At 54.6% G+C, this 16996-nt stretch overlaps 3 protein-coding genes across 3 annotated transcripts; 1 reads left to right on the plus strand and 2 right to left on the minus strand.

Annotated features, from left to right (window-relative positions):
• Nucleotides 1-3453: 3453 nt before the first annotated feature.
• On the plus strand, nucleotides 3454-6121 carry NCS54_00290500 (Zn(2)-C6 fungal-type domain-containing protein; the record flags this gene model as incomplete). Its single annotated transcript, XM_053148492.1, has 8 exons — nucleotides 3454-3596; nucleotides 3654-3743; nucleotides 3793-4294; nucleotides 4341-4463; nucleotides 4517-4924; nucleotides 4968-5035; nucleotides 5081-5292; nucleotides 5340-6121. The coding sequence occupies 8 exons, from the start codon at nucleotides 3454-3456 to the stop codon at nucleotides 6119-6121; spliced, it is 2328 nt and encodes a 775-aa protein (XP_053004467.1).
• A 906-nt stretch (nucleotides 6122-7027) lies between these two features.
• NCS54_00290600 (Importin N-terminal domain-containing protein) lies at nucleotides 7028-9958 on the minus strand (the record flags this gene model as incomplete). The annotated part of the gene is made up of 6 exons (XM_053148493.1): nucleotides 7028-7217; nucleotides 7264-7372; nucleotides 7421-7664; nucleotides 7719-9698; nucleotides 9751-9809; nucleotides 9910-9958. 6 exons carry the CDS (start codon nucleotides 9956-9958, stop codon nucleotides 7028-7030), a joined length of 2631 nt encoding a protein of 876 aa, XP_053004468.1.
• A 3399-nt stretch (nucleotides 9959-13357) lies between these two features.
• On the minus strand, nucleotides 13358-15065 carry NCS54_00290700 (Hypothetical protein; the record flags this gene model as incomplete). The annotated part of the gene is made up of 3 exons (XM_053148494.1): nucleotides 13358-13558; nucleotides 13610-14373; nucleotides 14426-15065. 3 exons carry the CDS (start codon nucleotides 15063-15065, stop codon nucleotides 13358-13360), a joined length of 1605 nt encoding a protein of 534 aa, XP_053004469.1.
• Nucleotides 15066-16996: the final 1931 nt, after the last annotated feature.

Genomic DNA, 16996 nt, shown 5'->3' on the forward strand with positions numbered 1-16996 from the left:
GTCTGCGGGAGCATTGATGGGCAATCTGAGCTTTGATTTACATGGGTGAGAAAAGGGAAAGTGTTTCGTAAAGGATGCCATGCCATAAAAGGGCAAGCTAAAGCTTAACTCGATAGCAATTTCAGTTGACAACCCTGCTCATGCAGATGCATATTCAGCTCCGGCTCTGTGGGTAACGGAGCCCACCCTCGGCACAGCAGGAAACAGACGGAGGCTGTCAACACCATTCGAGACGATATCACGAATGGCCTGAATACGGTGGTCCATGTAGGCTGACATCACCTAGACGTATGCAGCTGCGATGCTCTATGCAGGACCAAGCCGACACCCGATCCAATGTCCTTATCTTCTACAGTGACAACACTCTCCGAAGCTGCCGGAGCTCGTGTAAACAAATTACCGCGGCTCAGACAACGGAAAACGCCATTTTCACAGGCTAGTCTCATCAGTCTCGGTGAGTGGATGAGGTTTGTCGACGATCAAGATAGCGCTGTTGCTGGGTTTCTAGGGCGGGCGCACCATCAATGCCAATAGACCGGTGACGAGCAAAGTGGGACGAAACGCAACGCCGACAAGATAGGGCACGCCGGCATCATGACGGGAAGAAGTGGCCTGTGGTATGAATGCCGGCGCGAATTCGCGACCCATGCCAGATGTTCAACACTAGGGTCAAGCTGGACGCGTCTCAACCTCCGTCATAGCTTGGTTAGATCATGAGATTCGCCCTTGGACCACTTGCTAAGACGTGGTCATGTCGATCTGACACCACCCCCTGAATGACGGAACGCTCGCTCCTTGATCATCTTTGGTTCGGGTTCCCTATGCCAAGTGGTTGAGGTAACGGTACTAGCCAAGTGCCTCTCCAGATGGACGTTTCCTAATACCCCTTTCTCTATGACATGTTTGATGCAAACGCCAATGTTCGCGGTCCGATCTGAAGCATAACCACCTGCCTGCGAGTTCTAGATCAACGGAAAGCGGCGGCATCACCATGATTGGCGGGGTTGGAACAAACTCGCAGGGTACGGATGCGTCATGGCAGGCCTCAAGAGCGGACAAGAACCACCGTCGTCGACGTGGGAAGCTGGATGGCAATTCTATCGCCGACTTCTGTGAGACCGTGTGCCTTGATGTTAAACGGGGGCTTTACTTCGTATCAGCTGTAGGTCGACGACTTGGTGAGCTTGTAATCTCTGTATTCCCAGCTGTTGCGGGCATGTCAGCAAGGTATCCCAGGAGTATTACTGCCAAGACCTTGAAATGAAGAGAACCACTGTAGAAGATAGGAGATCTGCCATTCCTGGCGTCCCCATCGAGGCACATCTAGGCATTAGGTGTAAGAAGAGTGTTGCCAGGGCTGCTCAGGGTGGAAGATATACACGATATAGGATGTAGTTAACCGTGCCAGAGATCGAGAATATTGTCAAGCCAACCACCTATGACGATTTTGTCGAACGACAAGGGAAGAAGATCCTAGCCGCGTCGAGGGACGCCTGCGGCACAATGATGCGTTGTCGATTGGATCTCGGAACAATTCTCTCCCAGGGACTGGGTGGCCACGTTGGCCCCAGCTTGTCTCGCATCTCATCTGGGTTGACATGAGTGGATCAGCGGCGGTACCTTTCCAATCAGGCAATTCGAAGGGCCAATGGTGGATATGTCGTCGGAGAATACGAGTCGGAATATCGGGACTTGTTGAGCCGTGGCCGTGGGCCGTGAGCGGCGCGATGCGATGCTATGGCTAGTATGGGTAGGGTAGTTCAGGGAGGAATGTGAAGCTTGGGGGCCGAGATGAGCACCACCAAGTCTTGGCAGAACAGAAATGAGGTTGGGAATGATACCCTTTGCATGGAGCGTAGCGTACAATGCAAGTAATGGATGGCGTGGGGGAGAAGGAGAAAGCGATCGATCAGATTACGGATCATGGAGGAGGGGGAAATGGTGCCTCAGCCAACCGGACCTCAGACGATGCAGAGTGGAGGAAGGCGAAGGTCGCGGTCCTGCTGTATTTCAAAAGAAAGGTGATGATATACGGGGGCTCGTGTTATCACCAGAAAGGGGCAATATCACATGAGAAAAAGCAAAATGAGGTAAATAATAATCGAAGAACAAGCTGTCCAACAATATCATTCTTCTCATCCATCCATCACACAACACCCATCATAGTCAGCCAGCCCATGGCCGTGATAAATTCCAGGTTGTGAGCTCCGTGAAAACGCCTGGTGTCCCGTCGTTGGCCCCTCCCAACATCCCTGCCCCTTGCATCCTGTAACCACTAGAGCCTAGCGGCCGTCCCCGCGGCCAATTACACGCAGTCTATTCGCCTTGTAACTGCCCTGGCCGCACTCTTTACAGGGACGGAGCAGGTTCGCGCTTGTCCAACGTGCTGGTCCCTCTCGTGCTTTCCACTTCTACTGGTAGTCCTCACCCATCCGTCAGTCGTCACTGCACCTTCCAAGTTTTCTGTGTTTTGCCTTGCGAGTTGATCTGATCTGGTCGTCTGCACAGCTCCCGACACACTTCCCTCATCTACTGGACACACGTGTCGTTCTGTCATCCTGTCCTCTTCCCTCTTGTCTCCTCATCCTCTTGTGCTGTGCTGGCTTTCAACCCTCCATGTCTCGCCGTCCAAGGCCCGCATAGCCTGTACCCATACATACGCACGCACTGCAGCCCCCAGCCAGCCAGCCAGCCAGCCATCCGTCCATCCATCTATCCAGCTATTACTGTCCACCAACTGCAAGGCAAGACCAACATCTGTTCCGCTCAACGCCATCTCAATCGCGGTGATGCCCGCCCGCCGCGGTCGCCCCAGGCCTCCCTCCCCCTCACCCTTCTTGTCCCTGGTCTCCTGGCCTGACCTGGCCTAGGGCAGCGGTTTTCAGGCGCGCCTGCGCCCAATACTGCACACGGACTCGCGTGCGCGTGACTTACCAAAGGAACCTTGGAAAGGGAACTGGAACGCTATTAGAGTCAAAGGCAAAAGTGAGGGTTAGGAAGCAAGCTATATCTGCATTCGTAGCTGGGGAAGCTGCGCGCGATCGTCCTGATTAGCTGCCCGTTTCCCCCCCTCGCCTCGTCTCGCGGCAGGCAATCGCCTGACCTCGGTCGCTCGCCAGCCTCTGACGGCGGTAGGCGGCAGGATCTCCTTTCCCCTTCTCTCCCAGACCCAGACCCAGATCCAGACACAGCCCTGGGAGAGCTGTTCAGAGGCACAAGAGCCTCCCTAGTCCTGACCCGCTGCCGGCCGGAGTGTGCGTGCGTTCGCTTGCCCGCCTCCCGCTCCCGCTTCCGCTGCCGGCAAAAGCCACCCGTCAACACAACTCGAGACTAAGTTGAGCCTAGTTTTCGCGGCACCGGGGTCCAGTTCCACTAGGATCCAAGCACACAAGTACCAGAGGTCCTTCACTCACCGACACTTGCAATACGGAGTTCGCTCGTCATTCGGCCATCATGGACGGCCATGCCGTCGCAGAGCCCGCCGCCGGCGCCCCGATTCCCGCTGATCACGGCGCGCACGGGATTGCCGGTGACGCCTCGGCCGCCGACCCCTCCGGATCCGTCATAAAGAGGAGAGCCCCGATCGCCTGTCGCCGGTAGGATCACTGATGTCACTGATGCAATTGATGCCGTGTTGCTGACCACCATGGTAGATGTCGTCGCATGAGAAGCAAGTGTGTCCATGACCGCGCCCAGCCTCCTTGCAAGGCCTGTCTTGAAGCCGGACTCGGTGCCGAAGATTGGTAAGTTGCCTGAATGTTCAAAGACAATCCCGTTGACCCGCGCTGGCAGCATCTTTCCCGTTCGAGGTCAGCCGGATCACGATCGCGAGTTCCGGCATCCCCGCGTAAGAGCCGAGAAAACGGCCCGGCGGGACCCCGCCAAGGTGCGACGTGAGATCCTTGATGCTCCTGTGCGACCTCTAGGCAAGCCTGGCGATGAGTGGGAGCGATTACCTCCATTGCCAGACATCATCGATGGTGTCAATCGCTTCACTCAGCACTACTTTCAGCTCGGCTTCATCCCCAAGCAGCAGTTTCCTGATCGTCTGCTCAAGGACTATCGCTCAGTGAGCGTCTTTCTCGTCGTCAGCATCCTCAGCATCTCGGCTCGTCTGAGTCCTTCCCTCGCCGCCCGTTATGGCTCGGGTATGAAGGCGGCAGAGTTCTTCATGGAGCGTGCCACCAACCTTGCCTATGGTGAGCTCTACCAAGAGCCCACGTTGGAGAGATGCCAGGCGTTTTACTTGCTAAGCATTGCGCAACAGGGAAGTGGTCTAAGAAATAAGAGTTATGTGAGTGGTGTGAAAGTTTCGTCAGTGTTCACTACTAATGTCACAGATTAATATGGGCGTTTCTATGCGGATGGCATCTTTGATGCGACTGCATCGAGAGGAGACGTATCGTATTCAAAACCCCACTCCAGAGGTCATCATCAGGTCCGAATCAGCGCGAAGAACTCTGGTATGTCAGCCTGAGCGGAAGCAAGCGTCAAGCATCTTACTGAACATAGGTAGTGGATGTTACATAGCCAGGATCAATTACACTCAGGCCCATACTCACCAGTATCCCTTGCTGCCTCGGACATCACAGCCCTTCTGCCATGCGACGAACACGACTTTGCTATTGGGAGAGAGCCTCCTTCACGGGCCGCTGTTGAGGGAACACCTCCTGCAATCGAGAACCCAGCTCTCATTTTTGACCCTAACCGCTCTCTTTTTGCTTCACTGATCCAGGCTCATCACTTCTGGGGGATCGTCAGCCGTCGAGCCGTCAAATTTGCTCGAAGTTCTCGTCCTTGGGAGGCAAATAGCGAGTTTGCCTGTGTTGTGAAGAAGCTACATGAGTGGGAGAATGCGCTGCCTCAGGACCATCTTTGGAGCGCTCATACGTTAAAGAAGTACAAGGCCAACGGGCAGGACCTGGTAAGACTTTTGCCCAGTTTGAAGTCAACTACTGACTTGGCAGGCATACCTTGGGGTGACAATGGTGCCTCGTCTGTGCAATATCGTCCTTCGTCGACCATATCTAATGGAGTAGGTTTCTGTGTGCCTTTGCCAACTCAGCACTAACTTTGGTAGCATGTTAACTGTCACTTCTAAGGACGAACAGCAACAGAATTTCTTTGCCAATATTGCATATGAACTCTTTCTCAACGTTCGGCGCCTCTTTGAGCAGATTGATGCTCAGTTCACCGGCCGCTCCCCAGACGAGAGTGTAGGGGCGCAGATGGCTGCCTTTTGCGTTTACAGCTGCGGTCTATTCTCGACATACCTCTGCCGATACCCTCATAGTGAGACTCCCACCTCGGATTATCCCTGATGGCTTCTAACCATTCAGTCTGCCCGGATCTCAACATCAGCCGTGAAGGTCCCATGATGCTTCAACGTACCCTCTCGATCCTGATGGAGTGCAAGGAAGTCTGGCCTCTTGCATCTCGCTGGGTTGAGGCTCTCGAGCGGTTTGCTCGAGATCCCACCGGTTCCCTCACGACGGAGAGTGGAATGGCTGATGGAAAAGATCCTATTCCCAACCCTGTCGCCATTCCTATCGCTGTCCCTTCCTCGGCCAACTCAGTCTCGTCTAGTACATCACCTGCGTCTTCCATGTATGCTCGACCAGGGGCCCCTCTCGACACAACATCTCTCCGATCTCCATCCTCGAATGAAACATTAACGCCCTTACCCACACCAACCACTCATATAATACCCTCCCACTTTCCTCCACATTCTCAACAGCAACCTCAACCGCACCAGCACCAGCATCAACAACAGCACCAACAGCGGCATCAACAGCAACAGCAGCATCAACAACCTCAGCCATCTCCGATAGCCGACCCTCAATCTTTCACACGACAACAGATTCCCTCTCACATATATATGCACACAGACAACTCGACAGGCCTCGGCATGCTCATGGAACCGTTTGACTCCCAAGGCGCTCTCCAAGGATACACAATGGCCCCAAATGGCAACCCTGCCCAAGCAGCTGCCATCGCCGCAGCCGTAACACCAGCGCCATTCTACCCTTCAGCAGACGGTTACGAAGGCGAGCTGCAATTCTATATAAACGGACCCCAGGATTGGATGCCGACAGATGGTGTGTTTGATGGGTATGGCTAACCGCTCACATGCCTACTTCGATTTGTCCGATTTTCTTGTTTATTCCCCTGCAATCTTGAGCGGCGCATATACGACTAATGGTCCTCTGACTCTGACCATGGGGTGGTGTTCTGATTTAGCACGGCGACTCAAAAAGGTGTTTGATGGGCGTCGAAGCCCGAATTACCAGGGTGTTTGTTTACATATTGCTCTTTTACACAAGTAGATACGATAGAGCCACAACTGTCAGAGACAGTGACACGTTTCACAATGTCATCACTTTCTGCAAGGACTGAACTGCACGGCGTACGTCAACGGTTTGCTGACTATTGACGGCTACATACGAGATCACTTGATACTCTTTGTCCGACAACGTTTGGTTTCAACATCTCTTTTCGCTCAACTCTAAATGGTCCCCTACACGCTCCGGATTCGCATTCGCATTCGTTCGCTCCTCGAAAATCCCACCGAGCTCCTCACACGTGGGTATCCGAGTACGCCGTCTCCCGTCTTCCCAATCACTTGAAAGGGAGCAAGACCGACTCCATGGGGCCAAAAAAGCCAAAACAAAAGACAAAAAGAACCGGCCGCCTTGACTCCCCTATCCTCTACATGAATTTTGGGTCGCCACCGCTTTTCATCCGCGCAGGGCATACATGACTTCTCTATTCCTTCGTTGCATCTGATAAAAAATGGAATTGTGATGTGTAATGTGTAGTGTAGTGGGGGTTGGGCAAGGGAAATACATCGGATAACGATGATATGTCAGGTGAAGCGTCATGATGGGGTATTTGGATTATTGTAGTGTCATATGGGGTCTATATACATGCAAGGGTCGTGGGGATCGTGTTATGAGGGGGGAAGGGAAGGGGATATCTTATTTTAGGCCGGCGAGGGCTTGCCAGCGTCGCCGTCATCGTGTTTGAATCAGTTCTGGGCCATAACGGTCTGTGAACCGCCCAGCTGACGCTTGACCTGCTCGCGAGCCCAGCGCGCGGTCTCAATAGTCCGAGGCTGGAACTCCCGGTTGGTCTTGGTCTCCTTGATCATAGCTGAGATCCAGTCCTGTCGGAAAGCCTCAACCAGTTCACCGTTAGGGTAGGCATCGGCAAGATCACTGTTCATGTTAGCTGGGTCCAATCGAACGAGTCTGAGATACTTACCCAATGACACCCATAGCAGCCCGCATGAGCGACTCGCTACGGTTCATATCGTTGGCAATAAGGTTCAGAAGCTGGAAGATGGCGGGGACATATTGCTGCAGAGCTTGGGCTAGGGGGGGTTAGCACTGGCTTGAGACTGGAAGTGGAGTGAACATACTCTTCTGGCTGGCCTTCATGGCACCAATAATGCCACCCCAGGCATCCATAATACCCTCACGGAGAGAAATGACGTAGTCGAACATCTCGTAAGGGCCCTCAGGAGAAGCAGTAACGGTGGAAGCCTGCTCCAGAACCTGGGCAACCACGGACAGGTAGGTCTCGAAGTGTCCAGTAATGGCACCAGCAATGTCACCAAAGCACTGCAGGATAGCAGGCTTGAACTGGTTGGCAAGGGTGGTGCTCTGCAATTTGTTAGCCAAGAAAACTGAGAATGCCTGAGTAGACAAGAGACTTACCCTGAGGTTGTTAAGGAGATAGTTCATAAAGTTATCGCAGTAAGGCTGGCTGCGCTCGCCCAGGGAACGGGTAATATCGCTGACCAGACCGATAGCCATAGAGCAGAGACTGGGCTCGTCCTGGTTGCCGAGGGCGTTGTACAGGAAGGGCGCAAAGGCATCCATGTACTTGATGAAGTCCTCCTCCATGGAGGTGGAGAGGGCGCTGATGGTGGCAAAGACGGCGTCAGGGACGCTCGACTTGCCGCCAACGCTGTTGAGGATCTGCAGAAGAATCTGCATGATGCGGTCGCCCTGAGGAATAATCTCCTTGTCGAGGCGCGAGATGATGGCCTGGAGAACGGTGCACAGGCTGTTCTGCATCTCCTCAAGGGTGATCTTGTCCTCAACGCTGACGACCTGGTTCTGCAGGGGCACAGTCTCCTCGAGTCGCTTGATGATGACGTCCGAGAGCGAGGCAATAGGCTGCAGGCTTTCGGAAGCAGCGTTCTGCACAAAGACGTTGAGAACCTCGTAAGCAGCAGTTCGAACCGAGGTGTCAGCATCCGTACGGGCAGTCACGTCGAGCAGGGAGCTGACAGCCTGGTTGAAGTGAGGAGTAATGGGGTTGGCAGCAGCGCCAAGATCGCCAGCAAAGCGCTCAGCCAGGTTCATCAGGGCCCAGCAGCAAGAAGGAGCCATCTTGGCATTGCTGAGAAGACCCTTGAACAGAGACTCAATCAGGGTAGGCAGCTGAGTCTGGGGGTCAATAGCCTCAGAGCAGGCCTCGGTGATTCGGCCGAGGGCGTAAGCAGTCGAGTCCTTGACATGCAGGGACTGATCCTCCATCATGCTAATAAGGATAGGGAGAGCCTGCTTGACGATAGGGTCCAGAGTTTTCTCATCGGGACCCTCCATAATGGCACCAAAGGCCGACACAGCGGCGTCTCGGTTGTGCCAGTCCTCATGGCGGAGGTTGCCCTCGACAAACTGCAGCACAGGGGCGATGATGGTAGCACCAACGGCCTGGGCGTACAGCTGCAAGCACTGATAGGCTGCGCGCGACAGGTTGTACTCGTCGTCGGTGGCGTCCTCATCCTGCTTCGTAAGGAGGGTGAGGAGAACTGGCACCACCTCGTTGGCAGCAACACGGGCAAAGTTGTAAAAGGGGCGCATCTGGTCGGAGCTCTCGACCTGGGCGTTGTCGTCCTCGATGGAGATCTCTTCCTCGCAGACGGTGCTCCAGAACTCGACTGCCAGCTTGGCAACATCCTCATCCTCAGACTTCATACCGAGAATGGTGAGACCGAACAGGGCCTTCTCCATGTAGAAGCGCATGTTCTCGTAGTAAAGAGCCATGATTCGGTTGAGGCAGCCAAAAGCACCCTGCTGTATCCGCGAATCCTCGGCCTGGGTGGCCTCGCAAACGACCTGCATAATGTAGTTTCGCTCACCCTCATGCTTGAAGTTGTTGCCGACAAACTCGAGCGAGTCACCAAGGGCGGTGATGGCGGCAAGACGAACCTCGCCGTTTGCTTCCTCCTTTCGGGCACCCTGAACAACAGCGGTCAGGATAGCGTTCGAGTGCGACACTAGGGCCATGCGGAGCTCCGAGTCTTGGCTTTCGCAGATGTAACCGATGGTGGTGAGAGAAGCCTGCTTCTGGTGGTCGGCACCCTCGCTGACATTCTTGACCAGGAAGGGCAAAAGGTCGCTCCACTGGCCACGGGGCAGCTCGATGGCGGCAATGGATGAAATGACCTGGGCGGCAGCAGTACCAGCCTGTGTGTTTGAGGAGCTCAGGGTCTGGAGTGTCAGCTCCTTGACCCGGTTCTTGGTATCGTCATCAGTCTGCTGCAGCCATTTTGCTTGCAGTTCTTGATGCCGAGTGAAATCTCGGGTTGTGAAGGCGTTCTTCAGAGCAATACCGGCGGCAGCTCGGATGGAGCCATCGGCAGAGTCGTTGGCAAGTTCTTGGACGAGGGTTGCGAGGTATAGGGGCTAGCAGAGGGTTAGCCAGGTTCAGAGCAATCAAGAGTCAGGGGCGCCGTACAAAGTTGCTCTCGGCAGCCTGGGTGAGTTGCTGCTCAGCAGCATTTCGGAGGTTCGCGTCTGGAAAAGGTCAGTACACATTTCATGGCGGTCGTCCGATAACCCGCCGTTGGATGCGGTGCGTCAATCGGCGGGGAAGGCAGCGGAAAGGAAAACTGACCAGGCGACAGCGAATTCGCGAGCACCTGGTTTATCTCTGAGCTCGACATTTTGGGCTGTCTAGAAACGTCTCGTCATGCGGTTTCAACAGGCGTCGAGGGCGAGCGAGGCGCAGAGGCTGGTAGAGGCTGGAGAGGAGGGAGAAGAGAGCCTTTGATTTGGCGCACGTGTCGACAAGTTTGACGGATGGAAGAGAACTGGATGAGGCGGAGAGGCGGGGGTTTTTTCCACGACGGGGGGCTCAGGCCAGGAGAGGAAAAGAACGGGTATGAGGGTCCCCCAAGGGTCGGCGAAAAATGATTAAGGGTCAAACGAATCTCGCAGCCAAAAATATCGTTGTGATTGTCCGTCTCTGGCGTGTGAGGACGAGATGATGCTGAATGGCAAAAAGGCAGGGTGCCGAGAGGGAGGGACAAAGAAGTTGAGAGTTGCAGAAGGTGAAAAAAGTTGTTGTTGCGGTAGAGGCTTTCAGAGAAGTTGATGGATGGATGGCAACTGCAACTGCAGCGACCACAGCGGCCCGCACCTGGGTACCTACCTTGGCCGCTACCGCCACTTGGTCTAGCACTGTGACGCACTGTGCACCGTGCTGCGGTGAAATAGCGGCCTGGGCAGCCTGGAAGCTTTTGGTGTCGAGCAGGCAGAGAGACAAAGAGCGGTAGACTCGACACAATCAGCGACCAAGAAGCTAATTCCAGCAGAATCATCCCATTCACACCAGCCTTTCTGAATCACCCACTGACGATTGACTGCGTCACAGAACCGAACCAGCCTGTTCTTCACTGTGCTTCCACGCACGCAGAGCCTCCACACCGACGGCCATCCCCAGGCTGCGGACCCGTCGTTTCCTCGGCGAATCAGCAGCTCCTGCTTACTGGCAGAACTTCGCTTAAGTGCTCCTGCCTGGCGCAGACCGACATCACCGCACTGTACGGTGACTGTGCCCCGCGGTGAACAAGATTGGCACCCACCCGGGAAGCACAGTGTCAGCACCGGCACCCAGTCTGGCAAGTACCTCCCCCTCCTCCCATGAGCAGGTACCGTACAGACAGAGTTCACATGGAAAGAGCCAAATCTTGCCGTGCGTGCGTCTCAGAAACGGCAGGGTCTAACAGCACCATGTCCATGCCTATCTAGTCTTCAAACAACTCCAGCAACTTTGTTCAACTCATCTCTCAACAACTTGAACAACTCGCATCGAATCATCTCGAGTCCTTTGACTCATCTCGACCCCCTCCTCCCTCCTCCACTTCTAACCCATTCCCGTTGTTTGTATTGACCCTCTGCAAAAAGTAAATACAAATCTCCTGGGCAATTGTCCACGACCCACTCTTCCACGGCAACCACCGCTGCGCGCCGCCATGATGGGTCAACTCATTAAAGAAGCCCACGATGGGCACTGTCGGGCCGCACGCCAGTTTGAAGCTGACTTGTCAACTCGGGGGTCCCTGCTCGCTCCAACACGAATTTCAATTTGCCTTCCAGGGGTCCAGTCTGGGGAAGTCGTCGACTCATGCCCGACTACCACAGTCCATCGCCAGCCAAGTCCATCGGATTCCAAGCCATGCCCCTTGCAATGAACCTCAGGGCTGAAGAGTGATTTGCCATGATATTCTGGCTTGCCCTCGGCTGCTCCCTTGCCCAACGTCATTTGTCTCGCTTGACTCGTACGCATATCCTACATGCCGCATGCCTTTTCTTCAGGATCCTCATAAGTGTCCCTAGGTGTCATTCATGCCGTCGACCCTCGCACCTAGATCCGGTGCCTCAACAGCATCGCGATACTGGTCTAGTAATGAACGGACTGCCGGATCCGATTGTAGTTCCTGGAAAGAAACAGGGGAACGAAGGTAGACCACGACGCACATTGTCAACAGCGCTCAGCGTGGCAATCAGTGCTTTGTACAACCTCCTTAGCGTTGACACACCCAACACTCTGCTTTGACTCGTTGGTGGTGCCCTCGATAAATGTGGCGGCTTGACGTGGCGGTCCTTTTTTATAATGTGCTCCTTATGGCCTCGCACATCCAAGTTACACCAACGTTGCGCAAAGCGTTGGTCAGGTCAGGGATGGGACCGTTGCTGCAATCTCCCACCTTTAACTCTCCGCCTGACACAACGCCCTCGATGTTGTATAAGGTTCCTAATATCTGGGTCTGCGTAGAGGGCATGGTGAGGCGAGTGTTGGACCTGGGTATGAGCCTATCAGATACTTCGTAGATGTTCTGAACTTACCTAGTTTATGACTGATGTTTGAGAAAGTCATGTAGCGCTTATGGAAGACTCAAGTCATCCTTGAACAGCATTTTGGTAAAACTAGCTAAAGAGACACACTACTAAAGAGCCCAACACCGTTGGCGACAACGCCAGGGGTCCCCTTTAGCCGAATTCGATCGACATATCCAAGTGCTGCTGCTTCACGAGACCGATTTGCGTCTGCTAAATACCGGCTTTCTTTACTGACTCAGGGGCATATCATGAAATGAATCAGACTCCAATTGTCATCGAGATCAACCGACAACCATCTTAGGGACGTCTCCAGGGCCTCGGATAGTATGGACTGGCATTTCATCAACGTAGGAATCCTTGACTTTGGAAGGTCCGTAATAGATCAGCCAGAAAAGAGAAAGCATGGCAACAGTACTCACATCACCGTCTTGACATGGAGGACAGGTTATTTGAACAAGAGCAACTCCACAATAGCGCCAAGATGTGAACTCGAAAGAAAGCACGCATGCACAGAGTGAATAAGAGCCAAGATCTCCAGATAAAATTACTCAAAAGCCTCCCGCTCGCTTTCTTCTTCACATTGTTCGTCTGGCCCCGACCTGGGTTCATGACAGAGCCCGGCAATGGCTTCGGCGAGTGGGGCACCGTTCGTCCATCACCACCGCCTCAGTGAAGTCGCCAGGCACCCAGGCAGCGGCTCTACCCCTCCTTCCATGTCCGCTTACGACCTACTGGGGGTACGTACTCTCAGGGCGAGTTCGGCGGATTGGCGGGGTACCTGCCTGGAAAGGCGGCGCTTCAAGAACCGGATTTAATCAGACGGCACGTACCTCGAGCTATGAGGTCACTTCTCGGCACCCCCGCTTCCACACCCACATGTATCACGAGCTTCTCATCACCATGTGTGTCACCAAAGATAATCGCAGTTTGTAGGTAATTATAATGATTTCTGGTCATAACTCATAACATACGTACGTACCAAGCATCTACATACATCCACCCGCTATATGTGATTTCATAAGTTCGTACACCAAACCCAACATGCGAAACTTGAAACCCCGTCACTCCCAAACTATCGTGACATTGCCCGTAGCCCATCCTCTTTCAAAGGAAAAATCCTGTAGTTTCATAGGTATCCGTAATCCAAATAGGCCTCTGCCCTTCTAAACGGGAAACGTCGTGACCATCCATGCCTGACAACGCCGACGCATCAAGCAAACTTATCGCAGGTAGCCTCGGGGAGGGCGGCTGTCATAGACCATCTCGCGCTCAGTGATCTCGTCCCATCGAGGGCCGTGGTGACGGTGACGAGTGCGCTCCCAGTCTTCTTCGTATTCTCTCTCCCACTCGAGTTCTCGTGCTCGCTGCTTCCGGGCTCGCCGAATCTCATCAGAAATGTCTACCAAGTGAAGAACATCATCCTGCGATTGTTAGTCTGAGTCCAGTATTTTGTGTTGACCAGAGTGACTTACATATTTGAGATAGTCCATGATGTAGAAGAACTCCTTGGTCTCTTCATACTCGTATCCAACCTCCTCGATGGCTTCGCGCACAACCAGGTCCTTGGTAATCTCAGTCCACATGTCCTTGGGAGGTGCGGGTTGGGGAGCGGGGGGGCGGGATCGCTCCCGGGTCCTCTCGATATCAATCTCGCGCTCACGGTCGTAGACAGACACGCTGAGACGATCACGGGTTGGAGGAGGAGTAGGCTCCCTGGGAGGAGGCAGAGCTGGAGCGGGAGCTGGAGCTGGCGCACCCTCTCTCTCGGGAATGAACTTGCTCCTTCGGACGCCGCTATACCTCGTCCAGTGAGTATCAGTGCTGCCACCGCCGATGCCATCCATGCGGATGCGCTCAGTGCCAGGAGGGACATCTACAATAGTCCAGTCCTTGGTGGCACCACCCCAGGCCTCGCCCATCTTGCCGCGGGAATCAATCTTGCTGGTGAGATAGTCTCCCTCCTCATCAACAGCGCTGGGTGTGGGCAGCGGGGCAGCCGACTGAGCTCGGCGTCGAGGCGCCTCTGGCTCCTTTCGAAGCACGATCTCATCATCATGGAAGTGAGATCGGCGCTCACGACTCTGAGATCGGGTCCGAGTTGTTCGGGAAATGTCCACCTCGGTCTTGTTCTTGGACAGGGAAATATCAATATCAGTCTCCCGTTCTCGCACCCGAGAGGGAGCGCGGGGCTTGGGCGGCGGAGGGGGAGGGGTAGGGGGCTTGGCCTTGATCATGCCTAGAAGAGTCAGCTTGTGATTAGAGCAATAGGCATAATGTGAGTGGCTTACCATGGTCGATATCTCGGTAGTGAGTGATGACCTCACGCTCAATCGTTGGTCCGCGGATAGTCTGTGGCGGAGCAGGAGGAGGAGAGGGCTTGGGGGCAGGAGGAGGGGATGGGGCCTTTTCGCGCTCGACAATGCGAGTGCGGATTCGCTCACGCTCTTCAACAGCGGGAGGAGGAGGGGGAGGGGGAGAAGGCGACTTCTTGGGTCGCTCGATATATCTCACAACGCGCGGAGGCGAAGGGGCTCTCTTTGGTGGCTGAGAAGGCTCCCTAACACGCTCACGCTCAATGACTCTGGTGCGAGAACGCTCATGCTCGTGTTCGTGAGAGCTAGGAGGGGAGACACTGCGAGGTCTCCGGATGATCCGCTCCTCTCTAACACGGGCAACTGGGCTGGGGCTTCTAGGTCGATGTCGGTCAATGGTCTCAACCTGACGTTGGCGGAGAACCATGGGACCAGCTTCGGTTCGGCGGGCATCCTCCCTCAGAAAGGCGGGTGTGCGAGACTCCTCCCGAGCGGGCGGGCTGATGGTGACTGTGCGACGACGATAGTCGACTTCATCGAGGCCCTCTGGGGCAGAGCGGCGAGGAGCTGGGTAGTAGTCCCGCTCTTCAAAGTCGGTGGTCCTGACGCGGGACATTTTGGCAAAGGATATGTGGTATGATGCTGATTCTTTGTTGATGCAAAATTTGCAAGACCGAGTAAATCAGTCAGTCAGGCAGGCTGCCGCGTCGTATTATACGAGCGCCGAGATGGATGGCTGTTGTTGTAACACAAGGTGGGGTCTGGTCTGGTGTAATAGGTGTGAGCCTCAAGCTCGGGGAGGCGTTGTCAAGATCCCAGAAACAGGCCGCAAATCCAAACCGAGAAAGAAAATGCGATGTTTGTTGAAGAAGGAAAAGAAGTAGAGAAGCAGAGCAGCCAAGAAGAAAAAGAAGAGAAAACCGCGAGCGTCAGGTGGGTTTAATGGCGCGCACGCCGCAAGACGCCGCAGGAAATCAGGGTGAGCAAGGAGCAAGCAACGTCGTCATCCGACAGCAATGATGAAAGGGACCCCCGGCCAACGATAGGGTGTCAGCCGCGACCTTAGTGGAGGGGCTGGGTACTGGGCTTGGGCTTGGACGAGCGGGAGCTGCTCTGCTGCTGGGCAAAAGCGGGGATCTTCTTTGTCCTTGCTTGTTGTTTTTCAAGATGGTGGCAGCGGACCGGGACGGGAAGGGAAGGCTAAGAAGGATGATCTCTGTCTTGGTTGTCGAATAGATGTCGAGTGGTGTTGAGATTCAACAGACCAGATGAGATCGAGTCAGACTTGAACGAGGGCGTCGAGAGGGTTTTGTTGGCGCCAAAAGCGACAAAGGCTCGATGCCATCCATCTTCTTTCTACACGCAGCCCTGGAGGAACTTGCAAGACACGCCAGGCCAGGCCAAGCCAGGTTGCCTACTCTGCGACCCCAAAATGCCCTATTTGCGACCCATCACCAACGAGGATGCCATGGCGGCCCAATGAGCCGGCACCTTTGCCCACGCGAACCGTCGTGATGGAGGGTCAGACCGTCGTCAGTTGCGCAGCCGGGAAGGACATGAGACCTGCCAGCCTGACGACTTTGACTCTGGCTCAACCTTTTTTTCCTCTCGCGTCTGCCCAAAGGGCGTTGCCGAGAGCCCTGGCGTGTGTTGCTCTCCCGATGCCTTCCCTGTCAGTCCGTCTCTATGGACTGGACTGGAAATTCCCTTTCTCGAACCAGATTCTGATCCCAGCTGCCAAAACCAAATCATCACGAAAGCTCGTTTCTTACAACAAGGTCAAGGCCCGGCTGTGGAGTGGAGTTGTAGTGACGCAATGGTGCAGGAGCTCACACAGCCTCCCCGGCTTTTGGCCCTTGGTCCTGCTTGGTCTTGGTCCTTGGCTCTTTGGTGCTGGATGGAATCCCAGAGCAGGGCTCAGAAACACCCCCTGCCGGGCGCCACATCGCCCAGTGCCAGCGAATCACCCGTCAAGTCGAGGCGCGACTTCGGTGAACTCGAGAGAAAAGGTCCGGATGATAACAAGCTGACAATGTATTTGTGGTAGAGGATGCGAGTGCTCACAGAAGCCGTTGCATGCAAATCATTGCCGGTCGGGATCGGCGATGGAGTACGACCTGTCGGTGTCGGGCATTGACACTGAATCTCCAAACAGGGATCGTCGTCATCGACCGGGAAGAGCTGGACTCGCTGAAAGAAGCTCTGATCCGCTTGCTTGTTGGGTATCGTCTGGAGCCCACAAGATGGAGGCGGACGGGGATGTCGCTGCCATCAAAGAAGCCTGACCGCCGCCTTGGTAGCCACTCCAGAGCCCGATGAGGCTTTTGCGTCTGCTCATTCGTAAGCCTTGTTAGCTGTCAATGCCTTGTCAATCCTGCTGGTGCCTTTTTTTTTGGTCTCTTCTATGGTTCCATCGTCATCCATCACATGCTGTGGCTTGGCCGCCCGCACAGGCTTCGGTACTTGGACAGGCGCAAGGTAAAAACAAGGGCAACAGGGCACAATTGATCTAGATTCTTCTCCCGCTTCGCCGCACACATGCTTCCG

The sequence above is a fragment of the Fusarium falciforme genome, chromosome 2 (genome assembly GCF_026873545.1).
Source record: "Fusarium falciforme chromosome 2, complete sequence".
NCBI lineage: Eukaryota > Fungi > Ascomycota > Sordariomycetes > Hypocreales > Nectriaceae > Fusarium > Fusarium falciforme.